We start from the raw sequence: 24,219 nt of genomic DNA on the forward strand, positions 1-24,219 counted from the left end.
CCGATAGGAGACGGTACTACAAGAAGAAAGAATATTATAAATTTAGGACATAATTAACACTCTTAGGACACTAGTACCCTGGATGATTGTAAAATCGAATAAGGGAGGAATTTTTACAAAAGAAGGTTTTTTTTTCAAAAGAAAATTCAATTTTTATGCAAATTTTTCCAGTAAACCCCAACTACTCTTCTTTATGTTATCTTTCAGAATTTTCAAACACATAGGGACAAACAATTCAAACAAACAAGTTATTCTCCAAAAACAATTTAGTTTTAGAAATGGTCTTGCGAAACAAGAGTATTAAGTAGTTTCTGATTTAGATAGCACAAAACGTAAACTGTGTTTTCAAAAGTCATTATTATCATCTTTGGCTCTACGACCCTGTGTGGGTCTTGGCCTGTTCAAGAATTAGTCTCCATTCCCCTCTGTCTTTCGCCCTGGCTTTCCAATTTCTGACCCCTAGATTCCTCAAATCATCTTCGACTTGAGTTTTAAATCTAGATCTTGGCCTGCCTCTCTTCCTGGTTCCTACTGGTTCTTGATATAATGTCTGTCTTTGGGGGTCTCCAGTGTCCATTCTTTCAAGATGTTCTAGCCACCTTAATCTATTAATTTTAATAGACCGGACGATGTTGCATTTTTCATAGCATTGATATAACTCAAAATTGTAACGCCTGTGCCATATCCCGCTTTCTTGTACTCCTCCGTATATGTGCCTAAGTATTCTTCTTTCAAAACGGCATAACAGTTCTTTGTCGCTATAAAACCATAGTCCATGTCTCTAACGCGTATGTCAGGACAGGTTTAATAACAGTTTCATATATTAGTATCTTGGTTTTTCTGCTAATTATGTGTGATGTTAAGAGCTGCTTTAGTCCAAAGTAAGCTCTGTTCGCCAGGTATATTCTTCTCTTACTTTCTACGCTTACTAGGTTGCTGTTATTTAGTTGTGTTCCAAGATATATAAACTCCGAGACCCCTTCAAATGTGTGTGCTTCTGTCACCAGATCTTGTGGTGCCGCTATTTGTGTGCTGTTCGTGACCTTCATGTATTTCTTTCTTCATACCTTTCATTGTCTTCGCGGATTTTTTTAATGTTTCAGAAGCCTGTATAAGGTCTCTTTTTGTCCGTGTTACTATGTCAATGTCATCTGCGTAGGCCAATATCTGTACACTTCTACTGATGATCGTACCTCTCGTTATTATGCCCGATTTCTCTATGGCTCTTTCTAGCGCGATTTTAAACAATATGCACGATAGACTGTCTCCCTGGCATAATCCACTATGTGTTTGAAAAGACCTTGGCACTCAGTTTTGTACCTTGACCATAGAATAACCGAACACACATAGAAGCGACGCAACGGTCCAAAAGCGTGTACCATTTTTGTATACGCATGCCCGATTCTGGTTGTTTAACTGTCAAAAACACGTGCTTATTCTTTAATTCTGGTTGTTTTCGATAGTCCGTAGGCGTCTATGGTAAATACTCGACACAGCAAGTGCATTTGACCATTTATATAATTTATTTATAGTTAAAAGGTTATAGTTAAATATATAAGTTTATAGTTATAGTTTATAGTTAAAAGTTTAATTTATATTTAAAATGTCTGGATATATTTGTGCGATTCGCGGATGTTCATCTGTGACAGGAAAAGGAATAAGTTTATTTAGATTTCCTAAGAATAATAACAGGTAATTACTATTGCTTTGTAATTATTATTAGTTATTACATAATAGTATTGGTTTGACTTTCGAACAGTAAGCCGACGCCGACGTATCTGTCCGAGCTATAAAAAATAAACTTTGGTCTGCCAAGGGATAGTTCAAAATTAAAACATTAAATTTGGTGTCAGTGCTATTTCTTTTATTGAAAGACGCAAGTCTCCGAAGGGTCAGGTCAAAAAATCAACAGATGGTTGCCGGGTGTCAGCGCGCTCGAAGACAACAATACGAATATAGTATTTTTAGGAAATAATAATATATAGAGGGTTTTATACACGAGAATATTTAATTTAAGAGAGTAGTCGCAAAATTTCGGGCAAATGTTTTTTAAATGTATTCATTTTTTTCGAATCTTAAAAAAACTAATAAGTATTTTTGAAAAATTTAAACGCAGAATGAAAGACCACACTATTACTGAGGGCCAAAAGTCTTCGAAAACTTCTATAATGTTTATTTTAATAAGTTACAGGGGTAAAAAAAAAAGAGAAAATTTAGTGTGATTTTTAATTTCAAATATCTCATTCAAAAAAACTTTTTGTTTATTCTAAGGGACTTTCGGCCCTCGGTAATAATGTAATCTTTCATTCTGTGTTTAAATTTTTCAAAAATATTTGTTAGCTTTCTCAGGATTCCAAAAAAATGTTAAAAAGCATTGGCCTGAAATTTTGCGCCTACGCTCTTAAACGAAACAAAGAAATTACTAAAATGCTCAAACTAAAAATTGTTGGAAACATAACTAGACCGATAATTGGGAAAATCTTAAAATTACAACAGAACAAAACTTCAAAATTGCAAAAACATGGTTGCAAATAAACAAACTTACATTAAATTATGAAAAAACTAAATAGGTACTCATCTACTTTTTGCTATATACAAAAGTTGTCTGCCAATTTTTAATTCGTTAAATATAAATAAAAAAGATCAAATATATGGATCAAAGTACATAAAATATTTAGGAGTTTTAAATGGGAATTACAAATAAAAAATATTAAAACTTTATTTGTTGCATATCTCAATATTTAGTGACATTTTTGTGATTTAGGAGAAAACTGTAAATTTATTAAGATTAGATATTGACAAAAGTTAAATATTTCATTACTTACAATATACTTAGAATATACTAATACTCTTATAGTTGTAAGTAATAAAGTATTATTTATAAATACAGAAAAAGTTCTTTGTTTAAAATTTTTTCTGTTAAAAATTTGTGGTGCCAATGTGTGGATAGAAGCTTGCAGACGAGAAGATTTGTTATTCAAAATGGATTTACTTTATAATTATAGGATTTTTGAACTGCATTTTGAAGATAATGTTATTGTAAAAGGAAATAAAAGAAAAACATTGGCGCATGACGCAGTACCTTCAATGATCTTTGTTATTTATATTTAACGAATTAAAAATAGGCAGACAACTTTTGTATATAGCAAAAAGTAGATGAGTACACTCTGACTACACTGTCATAAGCGCTTTTAAAATCTATGAAGAAGTGGTTGGTATAGATGATAGTAAAATAGAATAAGGGAGGATTTTTTTACAAAAGAAGGTTTTTGTTTTTCAAAAGAAAATTCAATTTTCATGCAAATTTTTCCAGTAAACCCCAACTACTCTTCTTGATGTTATCTTTCAGAATTTTCAAAGGCATAGGGACAAAATCGTGGTTGAACTTCGTCGAAAATCGGACGGTCTATCTTCTTCTTCTTCAAATGCCATCTCCGCGGCGGAGGTCGGCAATCATCATAGTTTTTCGGACTTTTGAGACGGCTGCTCTGAAAAGTTCATTTGATGTACATCCGTACCACTCTCTCAGGTTGCGCAGCCATGACATTCTACGCCTCCCTATGCTTCTCTTTCCTTGGATCTTTCCCTGCATAATCAGACGGTCTATAACGAATATGAAATAATAAATATGTCTCGTATTTGGGTGAGAAGTTAAGATATTTTTCCTTAGATATTTTGGTAGCAATCTCTTCCACAGGAGTTATTCTCCAAACACAATTTAGTTTCAGAAATGGTCTTGCGAAACAAGAGTATTAAGTTGTATTTCGCTTCTGATTTAGATAGTACGAAACGTAAACTGTGTTTTCAAAAGTACAAGTCAAAAGGACAAAATAGATATCGTACACAAAAAAATCTAGATATTCTTCTTCCTCTTTGTGACATAGACATTTCCGTTCTAGATAAGACATTGAAAAGAAAATTCTCTTTCCATACATTGAATGCCTATGTGAAATGTCATTTAAAATGTATGCTTCTGTAATGGTTTCAAGATTGAGTTTCTCTTCTTTGATTCACATTTGTTCACATTCAATAATCCTTGAGAGACTGACCTTCGAAACTCAAACGTGGTCATCTTTTCAATAAGGTCACAGTGTATGATATATGAATTTATAAATGCAATATCTAAAAATCCCCAAAATAAACGGTGATCTACCCCACCCATGTGACGATTATAATCCTCCACAACTACTGGACAACTTATGTCAGATTTTGTCATCTTTATTAGTTCTTTTGACTGATGTCAGCTCGGTTCCGTGGAAGTTAGTTGCAAAATTCACGATTGTATTGTCATTCCATTTGAAAATACCTATGTTTGTGTTGGAATATCTATAGTGAAAGTCTCCCCTTTTAAGAGTTTTATCTTCAGCTAAAGTCTTAGGAAAATCCTTTCTATTACTGCGAATTGTTCCACATGCTAAAGTATTCTCAAGTCGTAGTTTTTCCAGTAACGGTATTGATGTGAAGTAATTATCGAAATAGATGATTTTATTTTTGCCCTAATGTGGTTTTGTTAATGACAACACAACACGTTCTCCTAATCCATGGCGTCTAAATTCATTTTGCAGTTGTTCATTATTGCCTTGATACACATCAAAATTTGAAATATATCCTTTTTGGTCAGCTAAGCACCAGATTTTATATCCTCGTTTTATAGGCTTCTGGGGATTATATTGTTTTAGGGTCGACCTACCCTTGAAACGTATCATACTTTCATCAACAGCGACCCTTCTTGTTGTTTTGTAAAGAGTTTGAAAATTCTGGTTGAGTTTTTCCAGAACTAGACGTAATTTATATAGCTTGTCTGTGTTATTTTTTGGAATTTCCAAGTTATTGTTGCAATGAATATTTGCCAAAATTTTCTCAAAGCGATTACGTGACATTGCATTAGTAACTAGAGGAATGCCTAAATCGGGACTTCCATTTCAGTAATGTTTCCAGTTCGGCAGTTGGTGATAGGCTATGAAGAAATTGATGCCAATGAAACTGAGGAGCTACTTTTCCGTGAGATCTAGTTGTATATTTCTCTGGACAGCGTACAAATTACTTTGGTAAGTGATATCGCTTTTTGTCGATATTTTGGTTTTAACACTACACTTCTTCCATCTACGAGCAGGTTGTTCTTGAACTTCATTATTAGCAGACTCTTCTACTTCAACTTTTGACAAACGCAGCTTTCTGTTTATAGTCGCAGTGTTTTGTTCACAAGATTTTCTTGAAGTGCACGCTTCCAACGATACAGTAGTGATAGTGACTGACTCAGTTGAAACGGTTGGAGAGAATCCAATATCTTGTAAACCTTATCCTGCTTCTCATCATTATTACCATCCAATTTATTTTCAAGTGTATGTGGATATAAAGAACTAGACTCTGTGGTATTATCTTTATCATTCACTTCACTTGAAATGTTCGGAGGCAGTCTAATATCTTGTAAAATATTCACTTTTTTCTCATCACCATTTCTTTTGAAATTATTTTTAAATGTACTTGGAAATAGTGAATCGAAGTCAGTGTCACTATCGTTATCACTTTCCTCTATATCAGTATCAAAATTATTATCTAAGGGTAAGTCATCACCTGCCATAATTTCATTGGCGATGTCTTGCAATTCTGTTTCAGAAAGAGGTTTGTTGTAAAACCATTTTATTTTTTTATGCTCCATATTCCTGACGGTACTTTTGTGGACTCTGAAACAAATAAGGTTTTCTTAGCTAAACCTCTTTCTAAATACAGAATATTTGTTTTCTGTGCATACTAGATATACCAATTTACATTATATATATACAATTAGAGCTTACCTTTTCTTGCGAAATGTCGAATACACGATAACAGTTAGGACTAGTTTGAAACTAACCTCACACCATGCACTTCAGAACATAACTGATGAAATATGAATGCTAATATTACTTCTGCACATGCGCTGCACCTGAGAGGGAGAAAATAGGAAAATACATTGGACTCCTGTGTACCGTCAGGCAGAAGCGAAACAAATATATGTACAATATACACGCGTTCAAAATCTGTGGTACTTTAAAGTACCGTCGGGCAACAAAGGGTTAAGTTTGAATAATATTTTTTAGTTTTTCTTTAAAAATTTTTTGTGTGTGTTCGTAGTAAAAATATCTTGGTTGTCGTAAACTTTTGTATTTATTATCTATCCATTTCAAACTTTTATTAATAATAACTAAATTTATTCTAGGTGCCTACAAAGTAGCACATTCAGATGACAACAATTACATTTGGGTTTCACTCAACAACTCTAACTTGAATACATATCCTAAAGGAGACGTTTTGGCCAGTGAACGTTTTCTCACCTTATTTACAAATTTTGCAAAATCTTTGTAAGTATTTTGTTAAATTTGTTGCTTGGTGTTTCTTTTATGTTGTTTTGGTGATGCTCATTGGCATATATTATTAAGATTTTAAAGACGAAATATCAGTGACAAGGAAAAGTTATATAGAAAGGGTAAAAATTATAGTTTATTCGTCTTCCGGGTTTGGACCGTGTCATTTGTGAGTGACCCAAAAGTGGGTTCATCTCGACGTTTCGCTACAATTGTATGTAGCTTCTTCAGGAGAACAAAAAAGAAAAGAAACAAAAGAAAGGAAGATGGGTAGTTAGCAACGGTAACTCAGTTACTCAACGCAACCAGAGGCGAATACTAACTACCAAGATGGGCATTTGGTCACAGTAACTCAACTACTCAACGCAGCCAGAGGTGAAAACCAAATGCCAGGACAGGGATTCACGTCCAACAGCTCAGAACACTAACGCGTCGAGAGGCAGGGAGTGAATCCGACGATTACTCCGCTACCGCTCTATTTATAGTCGCGGTGACCTGTCGTGTCGGGACGTATCGGCACACTCCGTGGCGCGAACGTCAAGAAGCGCGCGCTGGCCAATCATGTGGCTGCATTGTGGTAGCGGGACCGGACGGCGGCTCTAGACTGGGATTCCAGATGGGAGACAAGTAGTATCCTTCCTCTCGATTGATATTATGTGGATTTTTTCGGATCTCTAGAGATTCGCGGATTTTCCTGGAATAAAAGAAGGGGCTCTTAGAAATAATATGGGTTTTTTCGAACAATATGGAATGACCGGTTTCTTGGCAGTGTTCTGCAACTGCAGAATGGGAGAAAAGACCTGATCGAATGCATCTTTGATGCTCTTGAATCCGAGTTTTGACGGAGCGACCAGTTTCGCCAATATACACTTGTCCACATGAACAAGGAATAGAATAGACACCACAGGAAGATAGGGGCGGTAATGGGTCCTTAGGAGAGGGTAGATATTGTGAGATTTTCTTGGGTGGTCGAAAGGTAGTCCTGATACCTTCTTTGCGAAGAATTTTGCCAATCCTATCAGTGACACTTCGAATATACGGAAGAAAAGCCACAGGAGTATTACCCGAAGATTCTGAATTTGTCGTCCTAGGGTGTAAAGGGGGATGTAGATGTCGGTGTGTAATATTTTGAATTGTGGACTTGGAGTAACCGTTGGCGACAAGGGTTTTTTGCAGATGGCCAAGTTCTTCTCTAAGGTTGTCAGGTTCAGAAATCGAAATGGCCCGATGGATGAGAGAGTTGATCACAGAATTCTTTTGGGCAGGATGGTGGTGTGATGAAGCATGTAGGTAACGATTCGTGTGCGTCTTTTTTCTATAAACAGAGTGACCCAATCGGCCATTGGGCTTGGAGGTGACTAACACATCGAGAAAGGGAAGGGACCGATTATTTTCTACTTCCATTGTGAATTTTATACTCGGATGTTGTGAGTTAAGATGATCTAGGAAGGGAGAAAGGGTATGTTGACCATGGGGCCAGATGATAAATGTATCATCAACGTAGCGGAACCAGACTTTAGGTTTTAAGGGGTAAGATTCTAGGGCTAAAGACTCAAAGGCTTCCATGAAAATGTCAGCAATGACAGGGGAAAGGGGAGAACCCATTGGTGTTCCAGATATTTGTTTGTAGAAATTGCCTCTAAAAGAAAAATATGTTGAAAGGAGGCATTTTTCCGCAAGATCTGCCAAAACCAAAGACTTGTTATCATTGGTCAAGTGATCTCGCAGAACAACTAGAGAGTCATGTATGGGAATATTGGTAAATAGGGATGATACATCGAAACTGACGAGAATGTCTTGGGGATCGACCGTAAGGGAGGAGATTAAGGTGATGAAATGTGTGGAATTTCGGACATAAGAAGAGGTACGACCAGTATAGGTCTTAAACTTGTCGAATCAGTTTAAGACCTATACTGGTCGTACCTCTTCTTATGTCCGAAATTCCACACATTTCATCACCTTAATCTCCTCCCTTACGGTCGATCCCCAAGACATTCTCGTCAGTTTCGATGTATCATCCCTATTTACCAATATTCCCATACATGACTCTCTAGTTGTTCTGCGAGATCACTTGACCAATGATAACAAGTCTTTGGTTTTGGCAGATCTTGCGGAAAAATGCCTCCTTTCAACATATTTTTCTTTTAGAGGCAATTTCTACAAACAAATATCTGGAACACCAATGGGTTCTCCCCTTTCCCCTGTCATTGCTGACATTTTCATGGAAGCCTTTGAGTCTTTAGCCCTAGAATCTTACCCCTTAAAACCTAAAGTCTGGTTCCGCTACGTTGATGATACATTTATCATCTGGCCCCATGGTCAACATACCCTTTCTCCCTTCCTAGATCATCTTAACTCACAACATCCGAGTATAAAATTCACAATGGAAGTAGAAAATAATCGGTCCCTTCCCTTTCTCGATGTGTTAGTCACCTCCAAGCCCAATGGCCGATTGGGTCACTCTGTTTATAGAAAAAAGACGCACACGAATCGTTACCTACATGCTTCATCACACCACCATCCTGCCCAAAAGAATTCTGTGATCAACTCTCTCATCCATCGGGCCATTTCGATTTCTGAACCTGACAACCTTAGAGAAGAACTTGGCCATCTGCAAAAAACCCTTGTCGCCAACGGTTACTCCAAGTCCACAATTCAAAATATTACACACCGACATCTACATCCCCCTTTACACCCTAGGACGACAAATTCAGAATCTTCGGGTAATACTCCTGTGGCTTTTCTTCCGTATATTCGAAGTGTCACTGATAGGATTGGCAAAATTCTTCGCAAAGAAGGTATCAGGACTACCTTTCGACCACCCAAGAAAATCTCACAATATCTACCCTCTCCTAAGGACCCATTACCGCCCCTATCTTCCTGTGGTGTCTATTCTATTCCTTGTTCATGTGGACAAGTGTATATTGGCGAAACTGGTCGCTCCGTCAAAACTCGGATTCAAGAGCATCAAAGATGCATTCGATCAGGTCTTTTCTCCCATTCTGCAGTTGCAGAACACTGCCAAGAAACCGGTCATTCCATATTGTTCGAAAAAACCCATATTATTTCTAAGAGCCCCTTCTTTTATTCCAGGAAAATCCGCGAATCTCTAGAGATCCGAAAAAATCCACATAATATCAATCGAGAGGAAGGATACTACTTGTCTCCCATCTGGAATCCCAGTCTAGAGCCGCCGTCCGGTCCCGCTACCACAATGCAGCCACATGATTGGCCAGCGCGCGCTTCTTGACGTTCGCGCCACGGAGTGTGCCGATACGTCCCGACACGACAGGTCACCGCGACTATAAATAGAGCGGTAGCGGAGTAATCGTCGGATTCACTCCCTGCCTCTCGACGCGTTAGTGTTCTGAGCTGTTGGACGTGAATCCCTGTCCTGGCATTTGGTTTTCACCTCTGGCTGCGTTGAGTAGTTGAGTTACTGTGACCAAATGCCCATCTTGGTAGTTAGTATTCGCCTCTGGTTGCGTTGAGTAACTGAGTTACCGTTGCTAACTACCCATCTTCCTTTCTTTTGTTTCTTTTTCTTTTTTGTTCTCCTGAAGAAGCTACATACAATTGTAGCGAAACGTCGAGATGAACCCACTTTTGGGTCACTCACAAATGACACGGTCCAAACCCGGAAGACGAATAAACTATAATTCTGACTCTGGCCGTGGAAGCCTACGATTTCAGAAAGGGTAAAATTTGTGAAAAATATAAAAAGTTTTAGGAATAGAAGTGAGAGGTGTTACACAATATCAGTCAAAACATATTTAGAAATTACAGACCGTATTATTCGACTAAAGGATAACAGATGGAATAAGGGGAATATAATACTCTTTTATAGGGATTTTTTAACTGATTTTTAATATGTTTTTCTTAAATTTTAATATAATTAAGGGTCCCAAAACGTGGCCAGACCTATGATAGATAGATAGATAGAACGTTTATTGACCACTTTACATAAAGTTTGAAGTCCGTATAAAAAATACAATAAAAGATATAATAATGTAAACTTAAAATTAACTTAACCATATTGGCTAAAGTAATATACATATGTAAGTATTAGCAGAAGAATTAGAATTAAAAATTTAAGATAAAAAAATCTCTAACCAAAAAAAAAAAAACAAACCTAAACTGTCACATAAAAAATCTTTGAAATATGGAAGTAACAAAAATGTGCAAATAATTAAGAATATTCCCGAATCGATGACTAAATAAACTAATACATAAAACTTAGTACATTTTAATAGCAATAATACAATGTGATATGTAGATAGTAAATCGACAGTATTCTGACCAAACTGGGTACACGTTATAAAGGTGTATTGAGGTATTCTGTCTTTGAGTAAAAACAATATGTTAAAAAATGCTTTCTGATCCTATTTTTAAACAGTGGTGGAGACAGAATTTTTATTTCGTTAGGCAGATAGTTATACAAGTGAATATCAATTGAATTCTTTGTGCTCTTTGATAGTCTGAATCGTTGTGACCTAATTAAATCCCTCGATCTTGTTAGATGATCATGTAATTGGGAGTTTATAGTAAACTTATTTTTATTATCGTGAATTTCCAACAGTGTTGCATACATATAAAGCGAAGGTAGAGGCATAATACCCATGTTCAAAAATAATGGTTTACAATGATCCCTTAAATCCGCTCCAGCAAGTATCCTCACCACCTTCTTTTGTAATTTAAATATTCTGTCGGCATGACCAGAGTTGCCCCAAACAGCTATTCCATATTGTATATGACTATGAAACAATGAAAAGTAACACATTTTAAGGGTACTTTTAGGTACCAAATAAACCAGGTTACGCATTACAAATATTGTACTGGCGAGTTTAGAACTTAATTTGTCTATATGGATGCCCCAATCTAAGTTGTCATCCATAAAAATCCCTAACAATTTGATGCTATATCCAAAAATGTGTCTTCGATCTGAACTGAAAACTATATTTTGATTTTTATCCTCGTTTAGTTTTAGTTTATTATGTGTAAACCAGTTTTTAATTTTAAGCACATCGTTTCCTATTTTGTTATTTAAATTATATTGATTCTGGTCGGTACTAATAACGGTTGTATCATCTGCAAAACATATACACCTTAAGGGGTGGGTATAATGAAATATATCGTTGAGATATAGAAGAAAAAATGTAGGTCCTAATATAGACCCTTGGGGAACTCCATGTTCAACATTGTGAAAATTGGAGTAGTTATTATTTAAAAAAACGGCCTGTTTTCTGTTTATTAAATACGATCGAAATAAATTAAGAGCATTTCCCCTTATGCCATATTTGTGCATTTTGTCTAAAAGTAAAGTGTGTGAGACACAATCAAAAGCCTTAGATAAGTCACACAATGTTAAAGACACGAAGTGACCTCTCTCTAGGCCATCAACTACTTCCCTTACAATTTCCTGAATTGCTTGAGTAGTGCTGCATTTTTTTCTGAAACCATATTGATTACAATGAAGTATTTTGTACTTTTCTATGTACTCTATTAAGCGGTTATTCAAAATACTTTCAAAAATTTTACCAAGAATGGGAATAATAGAAATAGGGCGATAATTTTCAATTTCTTCTGGAGATCCTTTTTTGAGTAGCGGTAACACTTTTGTTACTTTTAATACATCGGGAAAAATTCCTTCGATAAGGCAAAGATTATAAAGTATGACCAGTTTATCAATAATAATATCCAGAGTTTCTATCACTAATTGTTTATTTAAGAAGTAAAAATCAGTGCATTTTGAGTTTTTCAAGCTGTATAATGTATTCCTAACTTCAGTATCACTAACAGGTGTTAAAAACAACGAGTGGCAAGGGGAGTATATTCCCTCCAAAAAATTCATGGCATCATTTTCATCTGTCTCATCCAACGAGTTCAATATATTTCCCGCTACCGAAGTAAAGTAATTATTAAACTCGTTTGATGAAATATTACATGAAGTTACTTTTTTATTTTGAGTTTTATTCCTATGATAATTGATGACTTTCCAAGAATCTCGAGATATATTATCAGATTTTAAGAAAAACTGCTCATATGCCAGTTTTTTCTTTATTGATATTGTTAATTGATAGTGTTTTTTGAATTGATTATACAGAGTGTAATCACTAGTAAGGTTAGCAGTAATTTTTATCTTCGAAAGGTTTACTCGCATTTTCCTTAGTTCATCGTCAAACCAAGAAACAGGTGCCTCAAAATGAATTCTTGACTTTTTTACTGGAAAGCAAACTTCAGTTAATTTTACATATGTGTCAATTATGAACTCAGCTAATTCCGTTGCTGTTATTGAATTGTTTATTAACGACCAATCCACAGATTTTAGTGATTGTTTTAACATTTGGGTGCCTTTACATGTTATGTGTCTTCTGAATATCCTATCATTGTCAATTTGATCAGATTTTATTTTTAAATTCAGGAATTGAGCACAATGATCAGCAAGGCATGGGTCTACAACACCACACCCAACTATTTCATTATCTATATTTGTTAAAATATTATCTAAACAACTTGCTGATGTAGCAGTGATTCTTGTAAATTCATCAATCCTCATAGTTAAACCAAAAGAAGAAATTAGATCGGAAAAATATTTTAATTCATTTGAAGTGCCTTTGAAATCAATATTAAAATCCCCAATTATAATTGTTTGAACATAATTATTAGAACAGAATATTAATAATTTTTCAAATAGGCCTAAGAAAATTTGGAAATCTGCGTTACCTGTTCTATACACTGATACTAGAATAGTTTTTATATCTATAATTTCCAAAGCACAAAATTCACCTTCATATTCACAAGATATATCATTTAAAGAAACTGGACGTGTAGATATTTTGCCATCGCAGAAAATAGCAACACCCCCATGTTCTCTATTTTTTCTACAGTAACAAGTTGATAAAAAGTATCTGTCAATTATCACTGTTGTTAATTCAGATTCTCTAAGCCAATGTTCAGAAAAGCACAAAATATTGTAAGTTTTATCTTTTAAAAAAATGTTAAGTTGATCAATTTTATTTAATAAACTTTGTGTATTTATATGAAAAATGCTTACCAAACTGGTTTGGTCAGGATTTACTACCAACTTTTGTTTATCAGAACTTATCATATCACTTTCACAAAAACAGGTGTTTCCTATATTCTTTTGCACTACCGCTGATTCTATTCGTACACTTTTATCTACATCTCTTGCGGCTTTCTGGGTGTTACGTGAAAAAAACGTTGTACGTGAGCTCCACATGGCCATATTTTAGGAGACATAGCTTCTTTAAAATTGTTATTAAAAATTGTAACTTTAAATGAACTGTAAATATCAGGATGCTTTGATTTTAGGGATTCTACCTCTACTTCGGGAAATGTAGTCTTCATAAGTTCCCTCATATTTTCCGCAGTCATATCGGGATCGACCCTGTATACATGTAGGTCTATCAACTTATGTACTCCCTTGATTTCTTTTCCATTTAATATCATTTCAGTGTTTTTTCCCACAACTAAATGCTTTCTTTTTTTCCTTCTATCTACTTCAGTCCATTCAGATTTTTCCTGGTTACTTTCACCTACGTATATGTACTCATTTAACTTTTGTTCTGTAGTTACTTGTAATATCGCTTCTGAAACATCTTTCTTTGTAACTTCACATTTCTGGGAAGAACTGGCAACAGTGCGATCTTTGTTCGCGTTGATGGGTTGACGAACTGATTTTGTTTCGACTGAATCCATAAGTGTGTCTTTGTTTATTACCTTATTTTGATGTATAAGTTGTTCTTGATTTTCGACAACATTTTTTTGCGAATTTAATTGTTTTAGTAAATCAATATGTTGACTCATAAGGTCAATTTTTCCGTATAGCTCTTTAATTAGGGTATCTTTTTGTCTAATTATATATTTGAATATGTTAATATCAATTACCTTATCATCTGTTATTAAGTTATCCATTGCTTCCAAAAATATTTGATCTTCAGGTTTCACTGGTAAACAACATTCAATCAACTCGTCATTTATAAACTTAACATTGCTAATCTTTCGAGCACAACTCACATGGATGCTAGCGTCACAATTTATGCACTTTACTCCATTTACTACAGTTTTTTTACACTTTTTACAATATTTATTTTGGAGAGACATTTCACACGTCTTTACACCTGCTTGCCGTGTTGCCGAATGCCGACCTATAATGATTAGTTAATTGATTATGTTTTTCCTTTTAGGGATCCTGTCTCTGAAAACACTGAATTATTAGGGATAACATCCTGGCCGAAGGTAACACCAAACGACTTCCATTATTTGGATATAAACGAAACTTTGACAATAAAAAAAGATTTGAAGAAAGATGTATATGAAGGATGGGTAAAAGTATACGAAAATTATGCGGTGAAACCGTATGACACATTTTGAAAGTGTACTCTACTAGGTACAGACTATTAAAAATAATATTAAATGAAAGTGTTTTATTATTTTACTATTTTCCACTACTATATAAAAGTCTGTCGTTTTCATTTAAAAATATTAAAAATGTTTTTAACTTTTGCGTAGATTTTAAATTATCATTTAAATACATAATTTCCCTTTACCATTCCCGACTTAATCCATTCTGTTTGGCTGTTTCTCTGTTCTTTAGGTTTCCACTGGAGTTTTTTCTTTTGAAAAACTTATGTGTACTTCCTAAAAAACAATAATTAAAATTTTTTATCTGAGATGCTAATTAGTGCCTTTTCAAACTAACCGTAAAACTTAAAATTTCGCACTATAGCTGATATAATACATTTCAAAAGGCTTAGAGCGAAAACAAAATACATAATAAAAAACAGTAAACAAAATTCATGAAATTAGTTTACTATAAATCTATTACCAAAGATACCTCCCCGACTCAAGTAGGTATGGTCAAAAATAAAGAGACTGGAAGGACATTATACATCATACAAAATTTTAGCTCTCATCATTTAGGACAACGTAATTGCAGATTACCAAATCAGTGGTATACTTTCCCAACACTTTCATAATAAATTAAATAATCCTACCAATCCTCAGAACAAAATTGGTACTACTCAAAAACTTGAGTAGTACCCTCGCTTGAGAGCCTTGATTTAGAACCTTTAGCCTATGTAATTAATATAAATATTCGTATTCATTCATTCAGGATTATACAGGAAGGACAGTTTTCACTCTCATGGGTTCATTAGATCGACTTCATTATAACACACAAGACATAAACCACGGTTTATGATATAACACACACACAAAGGAAATATCCGTTCAAAATTTAACACGAGAAAGTCTAACAAAAATACTGTCACTTTACAAAGTTTCACGTTTACCTTGGACATATTAGTGATATTTTTAATACAAATAAAAGCTACATATTGATTAAATTTACTGTTAAATTGTAACGAAATTATTTTTCTTGCCTACCTCAGGGTAAGAATATGGGGTAGAAAATTGGGGACAGAAACTATGGGGACAAAGATAAATCAAGCAAAATAAACGCTACTAGTGCGTACGACACTCAGTTGGTTGTTGGAGAGCTGGGGTCGTGGATAAGTTGAAATAAATGGGTCGGATTGGGGTATCTACACAAAAAAATGAAACAACGGGGTTACTTACATAAATCTCCTGGACAACTGAACAATTAAGACAAGAAGAAAGGGCTTCTAGCTATTTTACAGGAAATACAAATATTTTACGTTTATTTTTGTCTCATGCAAACAGTTATCAAACATATAAATGGCACAAAAAATATACTATATAAATAGTTGCCTAATACAGAATAAAAAAACTTACATGTGTCCGTTTACAAACTCCGTTTACAAATGGATTTTAGATACTACAAAAACTTACAAATGTTACCGCACAGAGATTAACCTTTTTTTTAAAACAAACAAAACAAATTAATATCGAAACAAATAAAGCTAGCTGTCATATGTTAACATTAAATTAAAAAAAAAACAATTAAAATGACAGCTAAGTTAAAACATAAGATTTACAATTTATTAAATATTACAATTCCTTTTAAATTTTAATGAAAGCAATTATTAATAATTATCAAAAAAAATTGTCTGTCTTTACTTTAAAATTTAAAATGTTAATTGTTACCTTAATTTCACTTGTTTCACTTAACTTCGAAAAAAACTTGCTACTATCTCTGGGATTGGAGCTGCAAAAGACAAAACTCTCAACTTGAATAAAAAGAAACCATTTCCATACGCAGGCAGGAACGATTAAAACAGGAACTTGGTGGAGGAAATCAATCTGACGACGGGGACATCCTATATACTCATTTTACAAAATTTCTTCAGTGCCGGTGCACAAATCTTATGGTGATTACTCTGTTTTAAACTGCCATTATGCAAAGAGTATTATCACTTAACTGGTCTTAAGACATAACACAAAAAAATTGAATCGACTCGCGATTCAAAATCGCCCAAACATCTATCTACTCTGAAGTTTCTTGCTTGACTCCTCTGCGTTAGATTTTACAAAATTCAACGCAAAATAAATTTCCCTTTACGTCTCACAGCTAGTTTTAGTTTATGAACCTAAACAAACAAAATACCCTCTTTTGATCTCGTTCTTAGCAACGAACCGACACAAAAACATCTTGATTATTTACTTTTAAATTGGTTAACTGGAAATTTTTTACCTCACAATACATACAGAGAATAGGAGAATTTTAATGTAAACAAAGACAAAAACAACTGAATACCAAAACTTGATATTTAGAATCTCAACTTAAAATGCCATAATATATTGATCGTTTTAAAATTTATTTACAAACAGAAAAACGAAAATATTCCACCGACAGGGGCGTCTTTAGAAATTTTTAACATATAAATATTTCGTAGTTTAAAACGCTACAAAATATAAAGACTATGGCGAAATGGCGAAACAAAAAATCAAATATTGTAACTTACCGAAACAAGGTCTGAAAAATATATGAAAAATATAAAAAAAATTTCTTCCCAAAAATACCTAAAACAAAATTTTTTAAATAAACACTCAGTGACTCAATAAAAAAATTTCTGACTCTTTAATTTCCTTAGTTTCGCTCCGCTAGACTAGGAATGATTTTAACACATTAAAAGTAAGAGGCAAGGCTTTACGAGATAGAAGGTTTCCAAAGTACTTAATGAATTTGGTCTCGGACTATCTGTCAAAGAGGAAAATTGTGGTAGAAAAAGGAGTGGTGCATTCTGTTGTGCAATTGACTAGCCTCTACGCTGCTCCTCTCTGTGGTACTAAAGTTTTAACAAAGGCATAAAGAAAGCAGCTTACCCGAGCATATAGAAAGAGTCTGTTGAGGATTACATGTACGTAGAGAAAGTATGTGTGAGGCGCTAATAGCTATCACCGGGTGTATTCCGATGCACGAGCTAGTGAAAAAATGGGGAAGAATATACGAGAGAAGAAATAAAGATATAGTAACAGAACGTTTGAAAAAAGAAGAAGAAAAAGGTTCATTATGGTGGGACAAAAGCAAAGGGACCAGATGAGACGGGTGATGTAGTAGACGAAGATGCTGATTTCTAATCTCAGAAGATGGGTGGACTGCGAGCATCGGCGTTTGGATTACTTCCTGATGCAGATGCTCACGGAACATGGTTGTTTCAGAGCATAATTATAAAGAAAAGGTAAGGCAGACAATGACAAATGCCTGTACTGTGAAATATCGGTCACCGTCTCACATACTCTATTGGTAAGCGATAGATGGTTAGACGAAAGGAGCCTGCTTAAGAGAGAGCTAGGAAGTAAGGTACAATTAGTCAAGGAACTGATGGAGATGCTTAGGTCGTCAGATCGGTGGAGAGCAGTGCAGAGATATGTGAAGAGAACGTTGATAAAAAAGGAACAAGAAGAAAGGCAACACGAAGGGAGACAGGGTACCCAAGAGCAAGAAAGAAGATAAGGCATAATTATAAGGGCCAAGATTAAACATGAACAGGGAGGATCGAAGGAAGAGAAGGGTTCAGTCAAGTGGGAAAGTGCGACAATACGTGAGAATTTTGCGTGAATGAGAGATCGGTTAAATGTCGTCCCGAAGTTGCGTTACAATCAGGGCGGTCCAGCAGGTAATTTACGGTTGAGGAGAGTTATTTTAGCATGTAGGTCTCTGGCATTGACGGCGATAGTGTCTATCATTAGTGGACTCAACTTTGTCTATATTCTCGAATCTGGTACTTGAATATTTCTTATCCAAATGAGAAGGTATTAGGAAGATTAAGGGTTAAGATTGATTAGATGTCAAATGCTTGATATTTGAATTGTCCAGTTACTAATTGTTAATTTCCGATAATATGCTGGACATCCAAATATAAATAAATGATTAAGACAATAACCTAGAAGTAACACATACCGTTGCAAGAGGCTCTGAATATTTAGAGAAAAGTCACGGGAAGATGATGGATTAAGCTTAAGCTACTATATTTGGAAAAACCGGCTAGGTGCTGGTCCTCAAGTGCAAAATTGTCTCGAGCAGAGCTTGATTAAGAAATATTAAATAATATTGTTGACATAACTTCAACGTCTGAAGACAGATACTATCTTTCAGACAGTTAAGCTTTAATTGTGGCTATCTTCAAGGTCAAATAATTTTGATGGCACATTAAACAGAAGATATCTAGAAAAAAATCTTTGCGATAACGAATATAGTAAGTCACTTGTAGTATTATAATTGCGGAACTTATCATTGGTGCTAAGTCATTGTCATTTGTGCCTAATCATCATGATAATTGTACTGAGTCATCGTCATTAATGCTCAGTCATCATCCCTATTTTTAAAAATCATATTTCAAGTGAAATTTCTTTTCAAGTATCTTCTTGTCTACATATATAACAACACATTTTTGAATAAATTTATTCTTGTAGTCGCAAAATTTAACTTGAGTACTACAAAAAGTTGTTTTCCCGTAATTTAGATCTGAATCCATTTTTTTAACATTTAAAATATTAAATCAACCCCAACAATAATGTACACCGTATTTTTTGTGTTTCAAATTTTATTAAAAATTTATGTAGTAAGTATTCATCAGTGTATGTTCTAAAATAATTTGCGCTAACGTAATTTGTTCCAAACAGTAATTTGATTAAAAAGGTTCTGAATCTGTTTTCTTGTAACATGTCTAAATTAAATATTATGTTTGTATGGAATAAGATCACAATTGATTTTAATGAAAAATATATTTATTATTGTTATTTAAGGTTTCAATTTCCTCTTCGAAAATATTTAAAAAAAAATGGAGGCTGTCATCTCAAGTCTTTGTTTTTAATGTATGTTTTATGCTCGTCTATCCTCATACTTAGTTGTCTTGCGGTTTCCCCCACATAAAAATTGTTGCATTCACAGGATATTTTATAGATGCAGTTCTTTGATTTCTGTTGTGGTCTGTTAGGAATGGTTTGGACAGAATATATCTCAATGTGTTAATTGTTTTGAATGTTGTGATGTGTACTTAAATTTGATCTTTTTTAATTTTTCCAATAAACCCTTTACATATGGTATAATTGTTATCTTTAAATCCCTTCTTGTGGGTATTTCTGGACCAATCTGGTGAAATTTCTTGTTCACAAATGACTTTTTTTTGTTAAAACCTTTGTTATCAGGTTTTTCTTCCCGAAGTGCATTTTCATTAAAGCAGGAGTTTTAGGCTCTATTATATAATTTTCTTTTTGATGTTTAAGTTGTGGTTTGAATGGTAATTTAAAATAAACGATCTATTGTTTATTATATAAACCGAGTCAGCTTTTCGGAGATAATTGAAGCTTCTTCTTCTTATTCTTCTTTGGCCCTATCCCAAATTGAGCTTTGGCCTCTTTTATTTTTTGCCTTTACCCTTGCATGTCTGTCACTGATCTTCTCCATACACGGACTCCTAAAAGGGCTTGTGCGTCGCTGTTTACTGTATCCCAGCGCTTTCTTGGCTTTCCAACCGGTCTCTTTTCCTGTAATCTAGCATTCCGTGCTCTTTTTGGTAGCCTATGCTCTCCCATTCGTATCACATGTCCGGTTCATTGCAATCTTTGTATTCTTATGAAGTTTGACAGTGGTGCTTTCATATAAAGTTGATAAAGCTCGTCGTTGTATCGATTTCTGAAGATTCCGTTTTTCCTCACAGGTCCTAGTATTCTCCTTAGTACTTTTTATCTTTTTTAGGTATTCGTAAGCCCCTCTAATTTCGTTGTTTTTAAAATTTTTTTCAATTTTTTCTATTTGTCCATTTTCATAGGCTCTTTTTTTATTTCTACATATCTTGTCTTGCAACTTCAAATGATGTTTGTCTTTTCCGTGTTCTTCTTGTTATATACATTTTCTGTGCTTCATTTCTTTCCTCTATTTCTTGCCTGAATTCGTCATCGAACCATGCTCCTCTTCTCGCCCTTTTCTTGTTTCTATTTTAACATTATTCCATTTGCCCTCTATGGAGTGCAGTTCTAGCGTCCTTAATTCATTTGCTAAGTGAAGCTTCCCATACTTAAAACTCACTGTGTATCATTATGTACATTATTTACTTTTGATACTGGTATGGAATTTGTCATTAGTACTTATTAAAAAAATATAGACCATATTTCAAATAAAACTTAACTTAATTATCTGTGTATCTCAAAATATTATCGTATTTTAAAATATTTATCATTTAGTTATCTCAAAATTACAGTTAAGTGTTTACAATTACAAACTTATATTATAAAATTTAGACCTGTAGATTATATTTGATGTTAAAGATTAATCTACAAAAATAATGTTTGTTATATTATTCGTGTTTCAAATTTTAGTAACAATTTTTGTGGTAAGTCTGCAATGATTTCGTAATAATTTGTCGTCGGAGCATCTACTACTGTTGATTATTTAGTCATTTCCTAATATATTCTTCTTCTTCTTCTTTTACGGCACTACAGCCCACATTAAGCCTTGGCCTTCTTTATTTTTTGCCCCCACCCTTGCTTGTCTTTGGCTGATCTTCTCCGTAAACGGACTCCTAAAAGGGCTTTTGCGTCGCTGTTTACTATGTCTTCCCAGCGCTTTATTGACTTTCCAACCGATCATTGCAATCTTTGTATTCTGAAGAAGTCTGACAGTGGTGCTTCCTTATAAAGTTGATAAAGCTCTACCTTATACAATTCTGCTGGTATTTTGTCAACTCCCGGGGCTTTATTGTTTTTCTGGGCCTTAATAGATTCGAGAACTTCCCCTATTGTTGGAGCTTCTACTCCTTTCTCTACTTCATTCTTTTGCCTCATACATAGTCTATTAAGTTTCTGTGAATAAGTGTTAAAAACATGAATGTAAGAGTATACAATTATATCTGTTTGCTCTGTTTACGCGGAATTTTTTGAAAATGTCTGTCTCCCTTATTTCAACTACTTTTCTATAAAATTCTGTATTTAATATTCTGGGATAGAATTTTTTATTGTTATTTTAATATTTTATCTATAATATATCTAATCTGATGCTGTTTGGCTTTTATATTTTTCTTCAGTTTGCTTGATCTTATCAAGTATGATCGTATAGATTTTTATATATTTCTTATACATTAGATTTTGCTACTGGTGCTTTCGTTTTCTTCTTGGCGACTTATAATTGTAAATATTAGTATCCAACCTATTCTCTTGCAATTTTTTATAGCATTTTCACGTTGTGTTTATTTTTCTTAAACTTCATTTGACTATCACCAGATCCGTTCTACTAATCTAGATCACTATTCTACTATTCTTGATCTGAATAAATCTTCTTTCTAACCTATTATCTAATTGTAGAATTTTGATTTAATTATCTTCTTAGTCTCTGGCTTTTTTTATTATGAGTATCGCATCAACATTTTCGTCTTCCACAGTAATTTATTCTCCAAGTGAACTTCTCTGATACCTCTATCTATCATAGCATTTGCTAAGTATGTTTACTATCTTTCAGCAGATCCCCATCTTCTTCCCGCTGGGTCCCAGTCCAATTTTCTTTTCAATTACTTTGTACATGCCCGTACCACTGCAGAACTCTATCTTGCAACTATTTTGGAATTAAGCCTTCTATCTTTATTCTGTTCCATATTTCCTCTGTTCTTATTCTTTCCTCTCTGGTGATTTTTAGACCCTCTCTTCAATCCTGACTCCCCGGAGGGAGTGTAATGTTCATCGTATCCTTGCATAATAAAATAAGTCTTTCCATGTTTTCTGTGTCTGCTCTCATAACATGTCCCAAGTATTTTTGTACTATTATTTTCCTGTCATTTCCGCTGTTATCATATCTGGACCTAGTACTTTGTTATACTTAAGTTACCTGATCGCCAATCTTATTTTATTTTCGAGTATTTTAGGTTCTTCTTCGATTTTTTCAGCAGGAGTTTTATGAACAAGTTCCTGACGTGTTTTCTCTATCTTCTCTGTTGGTTCTCAGGGTTTCTGTGTGGTCTTCAACGGGCTAAGTTCTGGCTTTAAAGTCTCTCATAAATCTGATTCAATTGTTCTTATTTTATTTCGTATTAATGTTATTATTGACTATACTTCCGTTCCATATTAGGTAATATTCATTTCTGTGCTCTGAAAGATCCTTTTTTTGTTTTCTTTGGATAAAGTGTTCCATATCATTCGAAAATATATAAATGATGTATTTTTGAATATTTTTTAATTTTACACATAACAGTTACTTCAAAGTTCACTTTATCCTGTTTTAAAACGTAATAAACATTCTGTTTTAGGAAGCTCAAAACATTGTAGTTGAAATTCCAAATGGAGCGATACAAGGAAGAAAAGAATACTCATTGAGGAAGACAAAAACCTCATTCTATGCTTTTCAGCAAATACCTTATGGAAAACCACCAATTGGGAATCTACGTTTTGCGGTGGGTATCAAAAAAAATATTATTAAGTCATTTAAAGGTAATACTGAATTGATTTATTGTAGGTATTGATACTTTTAACTATGGATGCGAAACTTGGGTATTTACTTAAAAATCTGTAAACCAGTGGTTTCTCGTTGCCTTCTGCATCCTTACGCCGACCGTTGATCTATTTTTCGGTTCATTCTCCTTTAGGCCCAGTTTCCCAAACCCTGGATAAAAGAGTGCCCCTTCCACTTACTAACTCATCCTCCCGAAGCTGTTGGTCAGTAAGTGTGAGATTGCTTATACCGGCAATCATTCGGTGAATTACCTGTTGGTCCATGGCAGGTATTTTATTTACCTACTACGCATGGTAAATTTGATCAAGCAATGCCCCATCTGCCACCCGGGGGCACGCTTTCCAGAAGTTACTGGTTTCCCCGAGAGAGGGAATACTAAGCTCTAAAAACGAGATCAACAGATGACAAATCAGATACAATTATGACATAAATAATATATACAAAGAACCACCTTTATCTCAACACGTCGGCCTTCAGCATCTTCAACGGATAGATGTATTTAGGATGGAAGAAGGGTAGCAAAAAACCTGTTGAATGCAAGACTGCAGGGAAAGAGACCCATTGAAAGACCGAGAAAGTGACGGGAAGATGATGTTGATAAGGACGCAAAAAATGTTCTTGGTAGTCGATTCTTCTTCTTCAAGTGCCCTCTCCGCTACGGAGTTTGGTAATCATCATTGCTATTCGTATCTTTGAAGCTGTTGCTCTAAATAATTGGTTAGATGTGCACTGGAACCAGTCTCTTAAATTGCGCAGCCAAGATATACGTCGTTTGCCGTGAATCTTTCCTTGGAGTCGATTGTGGAGGAGAATTGCTAGACCATAAAGATGGATGTAAATTTTGGTACTAACAAATATTCGTACACGTTTATCCTTGCGTTATTTGTATATTTAAGTCTGTATTATTGCTGCGTATTTGGCAGTTTTATTTTCCACATTCTAATGTTATGAAACAAGAAAAATGTGTGTCTCAAAATACCAATTGAATGTTTCAAG

At 34.4% G+C, this 24,219-nt stretch overlaps 1 protein-coding gene across 1 annotated transcript in view; it reads left to right on the forward strand.

Annotated features, from left to right (window-relative positions):
- Positions 1-24,219, forward strand: part of LOC140433115 (uncharacterized) — a 60,241-nt gene that overhangs the window by 12,632 nt on the left and 23,390 nt on the right. The window contains 3 exon segments of the mRNA XM_072521168.1: positions 6,197-6,338; positions 14,549-14,732; positions 23,021-23,164. Coding sequence (XP_072377269.1) covers positions 6,197-6,338; positions 14,549-14,732; positions 23,021-23,164 — 470 coding nt within the window.

The sequence above is a fragment of the Diabrotica undecimpunctata genome, chromosome 2, assembly GCF_040954645.1.
Source record: "Diabrotica undecimpunctata isolate CICGRU chromosome 2, icDiaUnde3, whole genome shotgun sequence".
In the NCBI taxonomy this organism is placed as follows: Eukaryota; Metazoa; Arthropoda; class Insecta; order Coleoptera; family Chrysomelidae; genus Diabrotica; species Diabrotica undecimpunctata.